Source organism: Taeniopygia guttata, chromosome 12, assembly GCF_048771995.1.
Source record: "Taeniopygia guttata chromosome 12, bTaeGut7.mat, whole genome shotgun sequence".
Classification (NCBI taxonomy): domain Eukaryota; kingdom Metazoa; phylum Chordata; class Aves; order Passeriformes; family Estrildidae; genus Taeniopygia; species Taeniopygia guttata.
In genome coordinates, this window is record NC_133037.1 from 3,461,429 (window position 1) to 3,476,986 (window position 15,558).

Here is a 15,558-nt window from a genome sequence, read left to right on the forward strand (position 1 = left end):
CAGTGAAAGAGCAGAGTGAAAGAATGCCCGCACTGCAAGCCGTGTGGGGCTGTATCAACTTTTCCGCCTTCACTCATCGCCCCTTGCCCATCCTTCCTCAGAGGAAGCAGCCCGGTGAGGAGGGGGCTCAGCAAAGACACGGACAGCTCTCGCTTGGGTGTCACCACCCCAGCCCAGCGCCTCCACAGCCCCGGGGGCCGTGGGGAATCTCAGGGCAGGACTGCTGCTTTTCGGGAAACGAGAATTCCACTTTTTAGGAACGCCACGTTTTGCCACCTCGGGAGTTTTGCAGAAGCACAGCTCGTGCTTGGTGGAGCCGATAGATCCCCGAGAGACTGACGGGAACATTTCTGGAAGCAGCGCTGTCGAAACACCTCGGCCTCTGGGCGGGCCGCTGCCCTGACCCCGAGCCCGAAGCCAGCTCAGCGAGGTGGCATCACTGATGGCACCGTGAGCCCGTCCCCGAGGTCAGGGCACGCAGCAGGAGTTGCCTCCCTCTGACCGGCCGCTCCGGTGCTCCCAGCGCAGCCACCGGGCGGGCGAACCGGCTCCGGCCGCCCTTCCCCTCACGGAGCGGGCCTGCCGTCCCCCGTGCGCCGCCGTCCCGCCCGCGGCAGCCCCGCTCCGCGGGTGACAGGCGGGCTCCGAGCCCTCCGAGGGGGCAGGGACGGGACGGGGCCGCCCGCGGGCTGCGCGGAGCCCGAGCCCTCCCGGCGCGGAGGGACCGCGGCGCGGAGGGGCGGCCCGCGGAGCTCCGCGCGGGCGGGGCCGGGACCCGGCGGGGCGGCGCAGGGGGCGCTCCCGGGGCGCTCCCGGCTCCCCCCCGCTCCCTCCCCGGCAGGGCCGGCGGCGGGGCCGCCCCCATTGGCCGCGGCGCGGCAGCAGCTCCGCCCGCCGGAGCGGCGCGGCGCGGGGAGGGAGAGAGGGAGGAGGAGGAGGAGGAGGGAGGGCGCCGGGCTGCGCTGCGCTGCTAGTCCGGAGCGGAGCCTGGCAGCGGCAGGATCGGCGGCGCGGGGGTGCGCAGCAGCCGGAGCCTGCTGGACGGAGGCAGCCCCGTCCCCCCGCCCTCCCTCCCCTCGCCTCTTTCTTTGTGCGCAGGGCAGGGGCGGCCCCGATCCATGGTCATGGGCGACAAGAAGAGCCCGACCAGGTGAGCGGGGGCGCGGGGGCGGGCGGGGAGAGGCGGTAAGATGGAGGGAGCGCGGCGCGGCCGCCTCTGCCCTGGCCCCGGCCGAGGGGATGGCGGCGGTAGGCCCTGGCTGGCAGCCGCCGGCGTGTGCTCGGCCCCGGCGGGGGGAGGCGGCGAGGGGCGCCTAAGATGGAGGGAGCGAGCGGGGAGGGGGCGGCGAGCCCGCGCCGCCCCGCCAGGTACGCGGGGGGCCGGGGCGGGGGTGGGGGCCGCGGGCGGGGAGAAGGAGTGAGGGAGGCTCCTAAGATGGAGGGAGCGTGGAAGGGCAGCGGCAGGAGGAGGAGGAGGAGTGCCGGTGTCTCCCAGCCTGCCGCCGGTGCCAGGGCTGGTGCGGTGCGAGCGCAGCCATGGCGGCTCCGCTCGCTCGCACTCCCCGCTCCGCGCACTCGCCGCTCCCAGACAAAGGGAGGTTTAACAAGGTGGAGGAGGGAACGCGCCTCCCAGCCCGCAAACTCGCCCACCCACCCTCCCACCCTCCCGCCGCGGGCGGGGGGACGCGGGCGGCCCGGCCCGGCCCGGCCCGGCGGGTTCGGCCCGGCGGGGCCGGGGCGGAGCTCGGCGCCCCCCGCACCTCTCCGGGCCCGGCCCCGCTCGGGGTTTGTCGGCTGCTCCCGGCCCCGCGGGAGAGCGGCGGTGCGAGCAGGCGCTGGGTTTCGGGGCTCTGTAACATGGTTTCTCATGTGTGTGTTTTCTTTCTCTCCTCCTCCTCCTTCTCTCTCTCTCCTCCTCCTGCCGCCTCTCTCCTCCTCCCCAAACACACACGTACACACACACGCTTCCCCTCTCCCTCCCCCTCCTCAAGGCCGAAAAGGCAAGCCAAACCTGCAGCCGACGAAGGCTTTTGGGATTGTAGCGTGTGCACCTTCAGGAACAGCGCCGAAGCCTTCAAATGCAGCATCTGCGATGTCAGGAAAGGCACCTCCACAAGGTACGTCCGCACCTTGGAACGCGGCTCGTGCTCCGCGCTGGGCTGCGCCGACTTGTTGATTTTTTTCGCTGTTGCCTGGATATCGGCTGGTTGCATCCCCTCTCTCCCCCGATGTGGTCCCTTCTGTCCCTGTTCAGAAGCTTGTGGATTAAAAAATTTCTCTTTCAAGCGTTTAATTGGAGCTGGAAGACATGTTTTGTGGATGTGGCAGCAACCTGAATCTTTTTGTTCTGTGCTTTTTTTGTTGTTGTTGCTGGTGTACAGAGAACCTTTTGGAGATGCACAGCTAGCCAGAAACGCTCTGACTATGGTTTGGGTCAGATGGCTTTTTGTGGTTTGGGTGGAGGTTTACCTGCGTTCTCTGCAGGAATAGGAACGATTTAGGATTAGGGAGTGAGAAAGGAAACTAAAGATGCCGTGAGAACAACTCTCTCCTTGAGATGTTGATCTCTCGGTGACTGTTGTCATCAGAAAGGAATCGGCTTTGTGCTCAGTGTGGGAATAGTGCGGGTTTTTGAAAGCTTTAGCTGTCAGGTCTCTCTGATTGCCTTGCTCTGAGAAACTGCGGAGGTCTTTGTGAGGTGGTGAGTCTGACATGCAATAGTTAATGTAATCTCAAAAAAACCCCCAAACTTGCTATTTCTCAGTTAGAGTGTTTGGAAAGTTTGTCCTGGCGGTATCAGTTGATGGTAAAGCAGGCATGTGGTGCTGCGCCTTTCCTTTATTTCTGTGATTTGTTCTGCCATGTTGATTTCTGATTTTGTTCATATTGTACCTTCCAAATTTGAGTTCCCAATTGCAGTGCTCTGCCAAAGAAATAGTCTGTGAGGTTTCCATTGTGAGAGGCGTCGTTTTCCTTGAGTGCAGCTGTGTATTGAGGTGCTCTCATCAGCAGGCTGTTTGCATGACTTGGCTGTCTTGGCTTGATTGACAAAGGAGGTGAAAGCGTGTTGGGTTGTTATTGTTCGCGCTGTGCTTTAGACAATGTGAAGTGCCTACATTTTTAATGGGGAGCATGTTTGCGGGCCATTGAAACTCTGAGTTACAGTAACAGAGCGCTGAAGTGCTTCACTCTGCGTTTGGTGATGCAGTCAGCTACAAGTATCTGTGCTTTTTACAAAACGTACAGAAGTGTTGAACCTAAACCAATAAATAGCATGGTTAGAGCTTTGAGTTAGTGGAGCTTTGGGACAGCAGTGTTCTTTGTGCACCTGGAGCTGATTCTTGACTCGTTCAGTCTTATTTAGTGGTGCAGCTGAACCTTCCCAGCACGTTTGATTCCTGTGGATTTCTGCTTCCTCAGCTTCCCGGTGGGCTCCGGTGGAACGTGTTGCTCCTGGTCCTGAGCTGCTCCTCCGGAGCGTGGCCGTGCAGTCCCCACACGCTCCCAGTGTCACACCAGTGCCTGGGTGTCACTGGGAGCAGAGCCCTGCTGAAATGTAGGAGCCCAGATGGGATCTGTCCTGGATCAGACACTGCTATTTTCATTGGCCACCATGCTGCTGTTCATTTGGAGAGCAGCAGCCTGCTCACACAAGCCCTTGCATTTTTATTTTTTTTAAAGATAATTTGCAAACTGTTTGTTGCAGTAGTGGGATGGTTTGTCTTTTAAAGGGCCATTAAGAGCGATAGCAGTCGATGATTTCAGGTTAAGAGCTGTAGCCTTACTTGCAGATGTGATCCTCGGGTCTAGAACATTGTAATTTTGTTTAGCTTTTAATGGACCCTTATGAATGGCTTCTAATTTTAATTCATTTAATTCATCAGCTTTCTATTCATTTTTGCTGCTTTTAAAATGGCTTTTGTTTGTAGAATTTGAGAAAGTATTTAAAATATTCAATGGCCCATCATGTCTTCTTGCATATTTGTATAATTTATGAATAAATATAACAGAAAGCAGGAGTGATTGAGTGTTGTGAGAGAGCATTGTGTGTTGGGAAGTTCTGGGAGGTCAGAGCTATTTGTGGTGTTACTTTGAATTTTATAGTATGTGACGTACGAGTCAATGCTGGGAAATTATTCAGAATTTTTTAAATAAATGACTGATGTAAAGATATTTAATCAGTTATGATTGATAATTTATTACTTGAAATATAAGGTGTCTGATGAGCTTGACTTTTAAGTTGCAATTTGACAAGTTGATGACACTTTTCCACAGTTAAAACTGCCTTGCTTCATTGTGACTTACTTCAGTAACACTTACGGAAATTTATCAAACTCACTTCAACAAAAAAACTCAACCAAGTAGTGAAAGACATGGTGAGGCAACTGTTTTTCATCAAATTATTGTGTGCAATCACAGCATGCCCAGGGATTTTTTTAAGATCTGGTGACCTACTTCCCCCCTCCCTCCACCGTGAAGCCAGTTATTTGTTGTGGAATTTACTTTGGCTGATAAATATTCTCTTATTTAAGAACTGGTGAGGCCCTGAGCTAATTCTCACCGTGTGTATATTTTTTCAGACTCAATGTAATCTGTTGGTGTGTGGGAGGGGTGGCTGGCAGCAGTTAGAAGTTTTATCTCCTCAGATCCAGCTATCTCCTTTCCCTAGGATCTCGTAAAAGGAGCTTCAAACAACAGTGAGTTTTAGAGCTGACCTGCCAAGTGAAGATCATTGTAGAAGCTAAATAGTTAAATTGCACTCGACTGTTTTTTCAAGGAGCTGTTTATAAATATTTCAGGTGCACTTTTAAATAAAAATTAGGTCAAATCCATCTCTGAAGAATTGTTGTGCAAAGATTATATTAAACCTGTAGCACTTGTATACTGGATTTGTTACAGTATATCACTAACTTCCTTTTCTCACCTGGATTCTTGCTATTTTATAGTTAAACTTTTATTACTTTTTACTTAGGCAAGTATGATGAGCTTTTTTACTGTTTTCCTTCTGTGAGGATGATGGCAAAGATGCCAGCTCTGTTCAGCACAGAGCTCAGCTGGGTGAGATGATGATTTAGCTGGCTGCAGAGTGAGCAGTGGGGAGCTGTTTGTTGGGGCTTACAGTGCCTTATTCCTTTCCTGGAGCTTTTTATTGGTGTCAGAGCACAGGGAACTGGTGCTGGTCACCACTTTCACTTGTGTCCTGTGGCTCTTCTTGTGGTTTGCTCTGGTGTAGCAACACCAGCTCCTGCACTCAGGAGAAGACTGGAATTGAAACTTCTGTCAGGAAGTTTGCTCCACAGACACATGTTCCTTTCCAATATCCATTACTTCTTCAAACATGGAAGGAAGGTTTACTTTGGATTTCCTAAGAATGTGAGGGCAGGATTTGGCCTCATATTTCCTGTGAGTTCCTATTTGAGGGTAGGTGATGGCTCTCTGTTTCTATTTGTTTTTCTTTAATGGCATTCTTGTTCCTCTTCTCCTTTGGTTCTCTGATAGTTTACATATATTGTGTTCCTGTACACCTCTTGTAACTTCCTCTCTCCTTCCAGGCAGGGCTGTAAGTGTTTCTGCATGGGATTGTTTTCAGACTTCATTGTGAAGGTGAATATTTGCTCCCCTCCTTATGATTTCAGGGAAACTGGTTTTTGAAACTTTCCTTTTTTGATGAATAGGCAAGTGATATGAAGTGGTGGAGCTTCTCTGATGTTAATTTTTCTCTAAATTTGGGATGAATGCTTTTCTTTTCCAAACTTCATATCCTCTTATCATGAATGTACCTTGAGTACAGAGAAATGCCCTTAATGTCAGTGGAAAATGCGAAAGCAACAAATGGATGTCTGATATGCAAATTAACAAAACAATTGGAACTTTACTACAAAATTGAGTTGAAATAAGTGTGTCCTCTGCAATTATTAATTGAGCAAGAATTTCTGTTTTATTTGTTGCTAATACCTTTATGCCTGAAGTGCAAGGTTTGGAGTTTGCAGCAAGTGATGTGAATATACACTTCACTGTAGAGTGCCCAAGGACTGATGACAGTAGTGCTTCACCTTTTTGCCATCCTTATTTTTGAGGGAAGACCGAGCTAAAACTGTTTATAAACTGAATTCTCTTGTATGAAACACATGTCTCAGATACTGACCTTTGTTTCCCTTTAGTTCTGCAGAAAATTTTCATGTTTGCAGGATCTGAACTACCACCTTGATGGATGCAAACCACTGTCCATGCCACCATGGAAAAGTATTCTTTTCTTCTCCATGCTGGGCTGACCAGAACAGGCACCAGATAGTCCTGCTATTCCTGGAATGAGGAATCAGGCTTATGGTCCCGACCTTCATACAGATAATATGTGCCCTGCTTATTTGCCATGTGTTTGCAGGACTGTTCTGAAAACTCTTGAAGTGATGTGTAGCTGTGGTGTAGGTTGGAAGCCAAGTGGTTTAAATTGGTTCTCTCAAGTTAGTTAGCTTTCACTTGCATAAAGGTGGGCTTTATTTAGCATCATAGCTGGCCTTTAAGTGGCTTGATTTCTATAAAAATGGAATATGTAACTTGTCTCAAAAAAGCTGTTGTGGAAGCAATGTTGGTGCTTTTACTCTGGAATATTTGTTTTACTATTTGGCTGTTTGAATCTATTGTTAAATCATCTCTGTTTTTCCTGTTGATTGCTGAATTTAAATGACTGTTGGATTAGGAGGAGTGAGGCATGGGCTGTACCAGCCTGGAGTTGTGGCAGTGTTCCACTGGAGCATCCACATCCTGAGGATGTGTCCCCTCAGGGACTGCTGTTGGGGTAGGGGAGGGTGCAGTGTAACTCTGCCTTGGTACTGCTGAGTGCTGGAATGCACAATACCTGCTTGAAAAATGTTTGCCCACGTGCCAGGAGTTCTGGAGATCCTTTTTGTCTCATCCCTTACTCACCAGCACTAAAAGTACGTGGCTGTTACTTTGTGGATTTGGGGAGTGCTGCTGCTAGGTCTGGAAAACCCAGCAGGGCAGAGGAGCCAAGGGCAGGAGCAAACACCATCTGACAAGCAGACAATGCTGATGGTTCACAGCAAACCCTGAATTCTGGGGCTGTGGTTTGACAACACACCAAGTTTGAATCTGTGACTTGTATTGCAGAACCACATGTGTCTCAGCCACATGGCTTGGAGTATTGATCCATTATGAACTGAATTCTGGTACAGATTCATGATACACTTATGTTTTAAAGCAGCTTGGAGTTAGTCTGTGAGTCTTCAACTGAGCAGATGAAGCTGTTCAGCTTCAGATCAGCTATTATCTGTCAGCCTGGTGCAAGCATAACCCTGGCATAAGATCTGTGTCTTGTACTTTGGCTGTTTGAAAGAAGTGAGAGTTGTGTCCTGATTTGCTCTTTGCGGTGTTTGGCTCTGATTAATGATCTCATTACCATCACCCCAGGATTTCTCTTAGATCTCAGCACCTCTGGGAAATCATTCTCAGCAGGGAGAATCCTCAGTGTTGATGTGCAGCACCAAGGCAATACCCCTTTGCTATGATTGTCAGGTTTGGGTACCTGAGAAACTGTGGGTGGCAAATTCAGTAGGGAGTATGGTGGTTCTCGTGACTCACTTTTCTTCTACCACTTTTTTTCTGAATGTCCTACTAAGTAACAATAGCTATACCTGGTTGTTTTCCTTTTTTTTATTAGAATAAAAAGATCTTTTGGTTAAAAGAAATAATCTTCAGCATGGAAAAGGGGTGTTGATAATATTTATATAGAGTACGTTTAGATTAATTGTGGGTGGTTGGGTTTAATCTCTGATTTCTTGTGGAGACTCTCTGAAGATCTAACGGATAAACTGCAGCACTGAGTGTGTTAATACATCACTGATAATATTTAGTGTGGATATTATTCACTTTTCCCTTCCTCCATAGGCTGCTTTTCTGGGAGATGGCGATCTAAATCAAAGTGTGTATGTGCGTGTAGGAGGAGAGGGCATGCAGCTCTCTTTTATTGCTGTGAACAGACATGGTGTCCACTGGGATGCTGACCCCTGGCTCCCTACAGGTCCTTGTGGGGAACTGGTAGGCAGAGGAATGCAGAGCAACTTTCTCTGCATGCCTTTCTTAATTGCCCCGATTGTTTCATGTTCCCATCAGCTGCTGCTGCCTTTGCAGGGCTGGTGGGTGTGTTTGCACCCTGATGTGGGGTTTGTCTGGTAAGGGGAATTGGTTGAACTGGAAATAAGACAGCGTGCAGTGTTGCTCAGTGATAGTTGAAAGGAGGGAGGTGGTGGATGCAAAGTGTGGTTCCCTGGCTGAGTGTCCTGTGCTCAGTGTTGGCGTTCCCCAGGAACATGCAGCACTCTGGGACTCTGTCTTGGCTGAATTTTTAGGTCCCTGAAGAAAATGCTTGAGACCCAAGACCCTCATGAGGGGTGAAAGGAGTCAAGAAATGTGCTGTGGGCTGGATGGATTGTTTTGGCTGGCTGCACCTGGCTTTTGTGCTGTAATTTGGACACCCCTGCCATAACTCCAGGCGAGTTCACTGCTCATCTTGAATTGGGTGTCACTCATACTCCAGCTGCTTTGCATTACTGGGAGGCTTACTGTTCCTTGCTACGGTACTGCTCCTTTTCTTCCTGCTCCATTGTTCTTGAACAAACAGACAGGTCCTTCCAGGGTCCCTTGGTGAGGAACACAGAAGTTCACAGCACTTGTGGGGAGTCCTGCAGTCTGCAGGAATGTGGCAGCAGAGTGAGACACGTGGCTCCTGCGTCAGGCAAAGCGTGTGCTCTGCTTGTCCTTTATTTCACGTGCATCTCTCCTTGTCTGGGGAATTCTTCTTTGGAGGAAACCCACTGACCTATTTTGTGGGATTTCAGGTGGTTCTGTAGGTTAGTGGGTTCCAGTCCTGCAATGTAGGTCACTTGCAAGGTGTGCTGGGTTTTGTAATGCATAGCTCTGACCTGAAATAGGATTCATACAAACTCTCTCTGTGGCTGTGTTATGCAGCTGTACTTTGTCTCTTTGCACTGGGCTATTTCTTCACAAGGTAAAAGGAAAAATGTGGTCATTTCCAGAGAGAAAGGGTCTTACAGGAGGGTTTTTGAATGTTTATTTAAAGTTGTTTCAGACAGGTAAGGGCAAATTTCCCTTATTGCCACTTTATGTTAAGGGCACAGCAAGAAAAGCAGACCAGGAACACTGGGTAGCCTATCCATGCTACCCTAAGCAGATGTCCAGGATTACAGGATACAACAGAAATAATGTAGAAATGCCTCCATTACATTTATGTAAGTTCCTTTTACAGCTGACATATGCTAAATACATTGATTGTCTCTTTGTGCAGACAGATTTCCTTTACATCAAGCAGAGCTCCTTTTGCACTTTTTGGTGCATCTGGAGGTACAACCTTAACATTGCTCTTCCCATAAACTAGCTATTAATTAGGAGCATGTTCTTTGTAGCAGAGTGCTAATTGGTACACCAGCAAAATCACTGCCTGTTAAACATGGGAAAGGTAGTAATTCTGGCTGGCTCAAATATAAGTAAGAGAGAAAAGCATTACTTGTTTTTGCTGGCCCACTGGGTTTTGTTTGACTGTTCAGTAACTCATTGTGTTCCAAATCATGTGAATCTCAAGTTCTCCCAAAATTAATTGCTTAAAACTGGGTGTGGCTTTTATAATACTTTATTCCTGAAGTTTTCTCTGTGTTTCTGAAAGTTCAAAGTACACCCACAGCCAATCTTCTGTTAAATCATACTGGAAGTTCACAAGGAAAAGGGCTTGTAGGGATCTAAAATATGGATCATGAAACCAGGAGGCCTGATTTGAACTGTACGTGGTCTTTCCTCAGGCACTGGCTGGGGATTGTGGAGCACACCCGTATGCCACAAGGATAAAGGTACTTAAAACTTGGAGAGGGAATTTTTGCAAGGGCGTGGAAGGGACAGAGCAAGGGGAATGGCTTCAAACTGGACAGAGAGCAGGGTTAGGTTAGGCATTAGGAAGAAACTCTTCATAGTGTGAGGGTGGTGAGGCCCTGCACAGGTTGCCCAAAGAAGCTGTGGCTGCCCCATCTCTGGAACTGTTCCAGACCAGGCTAGACAGGGCTTGGAGCACACTGGGGTAGTGGAAGATGTCCCTGCCCATGGCAGAGTGGTTGGAACAAGGTGATCTTTAGAATCCCATTCAAACCCAGACCATTCTATAATTCTCTGTTCAGAAGTTCCAAAAATTTTAGTTTTAGGATCTTACCAGATTGGTTGTCTTTAAATAAAATGGAAGCAAAACAAGTCAGTTTTGGATTTTGTTTAGGGCTAAACAAGGAATAAATGTTTAGACATGTTTTCTCGAGCAGATTGTTTATGGGGATTTCAGAGTTATAATGAATTGTTTGTAACATGCAGAGGTGCTAAGTGAGACGAAATATCTTGCCTGAGATAAAGCTGTCTTCTTCAGATTTATATTTTTGTGTAGACAGAAGTGAGACTGATCATAATCTAAAATATTTTATCTGAACTAAATTATTTTTGAGCATGTGGAACTGTGTCTGGGTAATTCATGTGCAGCTTCACATGGTTGATTTGGGGAGGTGGACAGAGGATGGAGAACTCCTGGGATTTGGTGGCTTCAGTGGTGTAAAGTTGATCAGAAAACTGCCCCCAATGAGTGGAGAGTGTGGGTTACTCCCTGTACCCCAGTCTCATGTGTGCAGTGTTTTATAAATTATAGGGGTATTTATTAATGGAATAGAATTGCTGTCTTTGTTGTTGTTGTTGTTATCTATGTAGTAAATAAATTTTTGGAAGCATTTATATTTTCTTTCACTTCTGTTTGCAGGTGACAGTGGGGCTTCTATGATGCTAATGTGATTTCAGCCTATGTAAGAGATGCTGGAATTCACCCTTTAGGAAGTCAGCTAGCTAAATATCCTCAGGATGCCATTTTTAATCTGTATGATTCTATTCACTGTCTGTATTATAATTTGATCAAGAAATTTATGTCTATGGTACGTGTTTCATTCCTTTGTTTAATTAAAAAGATCTAGTTTAGCAGAAGGACATAAATCTTACTTTTCCTGGGTGGACAAAGCATGCTGATCTGTTCAGGTTGCTGGAAATGTGTGTCCCTGCTGAAATATTTGGCTCTCATTACATATCTGGGAGCTCTTATTCTGAAAGTGCTTTCACTGTTTTTTTCGGAAGTAGCACAGAGCACTTTCTCTTCCTGAGATGAGATTTCAATAAGAGAGGCAATACATTGATGGATGATGGCCCTGTGATGGAGTCAATCAGCCAGTGCAGTCATTTGTCTCCTGGGGATACAGGGTAGAGCACATCATTAGCAGCAGAAGGGGAGGCTTTCCTCTGTAATGCTAATAGGGCCAGGGAGCTGCTTGGTGCCTGTTTGCTGCCATTGCTGCCTTATTACAGGTGCCTTGAAGAGAAATAAAGCCATTTTCATTTGTTATCTGTGGGTGTGGATCAGTTTAACAGAAATATTTAATAAGCTTTAGGAAATGTTTGTGATTCAGCATAATCTTAGCAATTTGTAAACCTGCATCATGTAAAAATGCTGCCTATAAAAATGGTGAATTATTCTGGTTTTACACACAGGTAGCTAGACTAGTGGAGAAGAGACAGGCAGCTGATTTGAAGGGCAGTGGGTCTTAATTGGAGGAGAAGTGTGGAAAGGGAAGCCCTTGGGTGCAGAAGTTACTGCAGCAGTCTGGTGGCACTGGGTTTCTGTCAGAGCAAAAGGCAAAGCACGAGGCACTGGGGGAGGGTGGCTTGTCCAGGGACACCCAGGGAGGGTGAGTTAACCTGCAAACTGCTGTTCTTCCATGGCTACTTGGCTCCTTTTTGGGCTCTTGGGAGCCACAGCAATGATCCCGTCAGGAGCAAGAATGGATTTCCCATCCCTGTTGTGGGATACAAGGCTGCAAAGCTCGTGTAAGCAGGATCTGTGTCCAGAGATGGTCAGTTCCAACAGGGCACACACAGAAGCTGGAAATGTTGGGAGGACAGGGTTGTTCTGAATGCCTGGTGGGTGTTTCTGTACCCTCCAGCACTGTGAGCAGGGGCCTGGCAGCTTGGACATGACTTTTTTGGGAGAAAAGAAAGCTTTAACTTGCTGTGAATCTGGACATTTAGGTCACTCACCTGCATAGGTCTACCTGTCTGTATAGTAAATTCACTACAGACTGTATGAGGTAAAGTTCATTTTTGGGAAGCACTTTAGGTTCTGAAATGTCTTCTCAAAACTGCATGTGAAGTCAGACTTTGAACAAACAGTATTTATCTTCCTTTCTCTGAACTGTATAGATGATGGTTAAAAAAAAAGAGGAAGGGCAGTGAGAAAGCAAGTGATGTTGAGCTGCTGGAATGGTGTGGTGGGTACTTTTTGTACACTTCTTTTCTCTTGGGTACAGTGATGTGTTTGCTCCTGAAGAGGAATGGCTCAGCTGTGTGGTACTAAAGGCATGGGGTTGTCAGAGTTGTGCAATTTTACATAGGGGTTTGCAGAGCATGCTTTGTCATGGGTGTGGGAATAGAGGCTCTGGCAGCAATTAAGAGTCATTAATTAGGAGTGCTTATTGCCGGATGTGAGCAACCCAAGTTAGTTGTAAGTTGCTTAACTTCTGAGGTCAGGAAGATCTGATGCATCTGAGACAAGCTTTGTTTAGCATCCATGGGACTGTGGGGCTGTCCACAGGGACTGGCTGGAATAGCAGAGCTCAAACTGAAATTTTGAGCTTCATTAGATGACTTATTGACAGCGACAGTTTGGCAGCACCTCTGCCAGCTGGGACCACACATTTGCATTCAGAGCTGTAGACCTCTGAAGGGTTCCTTGAGGTTCCTGGCTTCCATCAGCTGGGATGTACAAGGAATTTACACTGCTGGGCTGAGACACCTGATTCAGCATTCAAGAAAGCAGCAGTGAAACTTTCTGGTGGGGAAAATCTGTTCTGTCTCTGTGAAGGGGAAGAATTTTTTTCCAATTACAAGTTAACAAACTGATAGAAAAATCAATGACAAACAGCATGGGTAGGATATCATGCCCGTGTGCTGCATACCTACTCGGTGAGTGCATGGGAGATCACACCTTTGTGTTCAGCCTGTGCACTTAAAAAGATGTAAAACACGAGGACAGTCTCACTTCTTGTGCCTGAAAGAGGCATTCGTGCTGCCAGTGGCTCAGCATGTCAAGCAGGTAATGGAAAAAGATCTGTAATAATGTACCTGTTATAGTTTTCAGGGTTTTCCCTAATGTGCAGGGACAGTGAAGGATAGCACTGAGCAGTAGTTTGGTTTTATTTCTATCTCTCTAGTTTTTCCTGTCTTGCCTTTTTTTTTTGAAGTTTTTTTTTTTTTGAGTTTTAAGCCAGACTAACTTTCCCACTGGCACTCTGAATTCAAAACTGAAGTTGTACAGCTGTGTACTGCACTTACTTGTTTATAAAAGCTGTCACAAGCATGAGTGGTTTATTTTTTTTTTTCCCCCACAAAGGTGTAGTGTGAGGAGCAGGTTTATTTAGTCACGGGTGTGGGGATACAGACATTGTACTTAGAAATAAATTTAATAACAGTTGGTCGCTTTATGTCCAAGTGTGCTGGCATCTGCAAGTCTGTCTTGGTTCAACAGGTAGTTGATGCTTGGGGAGAATGTGACCTTTTGCTCCTTGCATTGATTTTTTGAGTCATGTCCAGAGGCTGTAGAAGTCAGTGCAGCACTTTGCTGTCAGCTGCAAGGGCTGGATCAGGCCTCTGGGATTGATGCACTGAGAAGAAAGGGAATAAGTTGAGATGAAACTTAACATGGTTGTCTTTTGTGATCTTGCTTTTTTTCCCAAGACTGTTTGTTCAAGTAGATGTTTTTAATAGATAAAAAAAGATTTGAGAAATGTGTTGAATAAAGCCCTAAACAAAGTCCTTAGGAAATAGCATTTTCTGTGTCCATGTAAGCAGAGCACTCCTCAGACTACTCTTTGCTCTTGGTCATCCTGGAGCCTCTATAATCTGAACAGGGCCTGAGACTGCTACAATTCTGGATCTGGTTATTTTCTGTTTGGTTTGGGGTTTATTTTTTTTAGAGAGCACCTCTGTGACCAAAAATTTTCTTGTTTTCAAGCAGAGTATAACAAAATACCCAGAAAAACCCAAGAGATTCGGCAAATTTTGCAGAGCTACAGTTTTCAACGAGCCTCATCTATGTGTTCACTTGTATCAAAAAGATTACATTCCTTCTCCCTGGAGTTGTATCCATGTCTTTGCTTGTATAGCCAGCAGATTATTAGTGGGTAAGACAGGTCGATTATCGTGACTTGCTGCTTTCCCTGCTTGTGCCAGTTCAGGGTATTATTGTTAACAGCTTTTAAAGTGAAGTTCCTCCTGGAAGAACTGCTGGCTCCAGGCAGAAAAAGTTTTCCGACCAGTTCTGAACTACTGGGATTGTTGAATTTTTTGAAATGCTGGTAACTGCTGCGAGTACACCTTGAATCATGCATAGCCTGAAGAGCATCCTGGGGGTAGGGAGACATAAATAATTGTTTAATTGCTCTGCTGTGTAGCTTACATCATGTTGAGTATATAGAAAAAACTGATTCTAAACAGTGTTTTACGGTAACACTTCTCTGAGTCTGAAGATGAGCATTTATCCCAGTAAGTTTAATGTGGTGGTAAGCAAGACATGCAAATGTGTCTTGACTTGAGTTTAAGTTTGTTAATAAAAATGTTGCCGGTCTCTCGGCTTTTGTAATTACGCTAACTGAAGTCTTGAAGAGTTTTAAAAGGAAAACATCATTCTCTTAGGAGGAAAAACTTTGTCATTAACATGTACAGATTGTTAATAACTATTTTCAAATTTCATTAGATTAATGAATAAACATGTCTTCTGTGGTTGTTAGCAGATACCTCAGAAATCAGGTAATATACTAACATTGTTTTAATTAAGAATACATTGATAATTCTAAAAATTCACTTTTGACATCTAGCTCTTATGCTTAAAATGAATCAGACTTGGGCTTTTTTATACTCCAGGAAAATATGCTCTTTTCTCAAAACATGCAGTAAAAGCCAGCTCATGAAAATCAGTATAACAGTACAGCCATTGCAAAATATCATTACAATAGTTAAGTAATTATCCCACTGCATGACTTAGCAGGAGGGATAAATAATGCATGTAGAATTGTGTTGGAGCTTGCAGGGAAGGTCCCAGCTGGCAGAGTGGCTGGGAAGGGCAGAGCCTGTGTCCAAGGAGGGTGTCTGCTGGGTCCAGGAGCTGATGGCTGAAACCTTTCAATGCCTCTGAGGAAATGCAAACCAGACCAAATTTTCTCTTTTCACTATAAATTTGAAGGTGGCCATTGGGAAGAAATCTTTTGCTGCTGCCCAGAGCTGTCCCATGGACAGCATGTCCCAGACCCTGATGGAGCTGTGGGTCTAGTCAGCAGGAATATTGGCTCTTTTTGCAGCAGACAGATGAGGGGTTTGATTTGTCTTCCTTTCAGCTAGAACTGAATATTCTGAATCTGTCAGTTGCTATCAAGAGGATTGTACTTTGGATTAGTGAGCTCCTGG

At 46.6% G+C, this 15,558-nt stretch overlaps 1 protein-coding gene across 2 annotated transcripts in view; it reads left to right on the forward strand.

Moving 5' to 3' along the window:
* The first annotated feature begins 918 nt into the window (after window positions 1–918).
* Window positions 919–15,558, forward strand: part of RYBP (RING1 and YY1 binding protein) — a 41,701-nt gene continuing 27,061 nt past the window's right edge. The window contains exons 1-2 of one of the 2 annotated variants that reach the window (XM_030283000.4): window positions 919–1,150; window positions 1,992–2,117. In XM_030283000.4, coding sequence (XP_030138860.1) covers window positions 1,119–1,150; window positions 1,992–2,117 — 158 coding nt within the window. In that variant the 5' untranslated portion in view covers window positions 919–1,118. Of the gene's footprint in view, window positions 1,151–1,475; window positions 2,118–15,558 lie in introns of those variants that run through there. The other variant, XM_002194243.5, reaches the window with a different exon arrangement.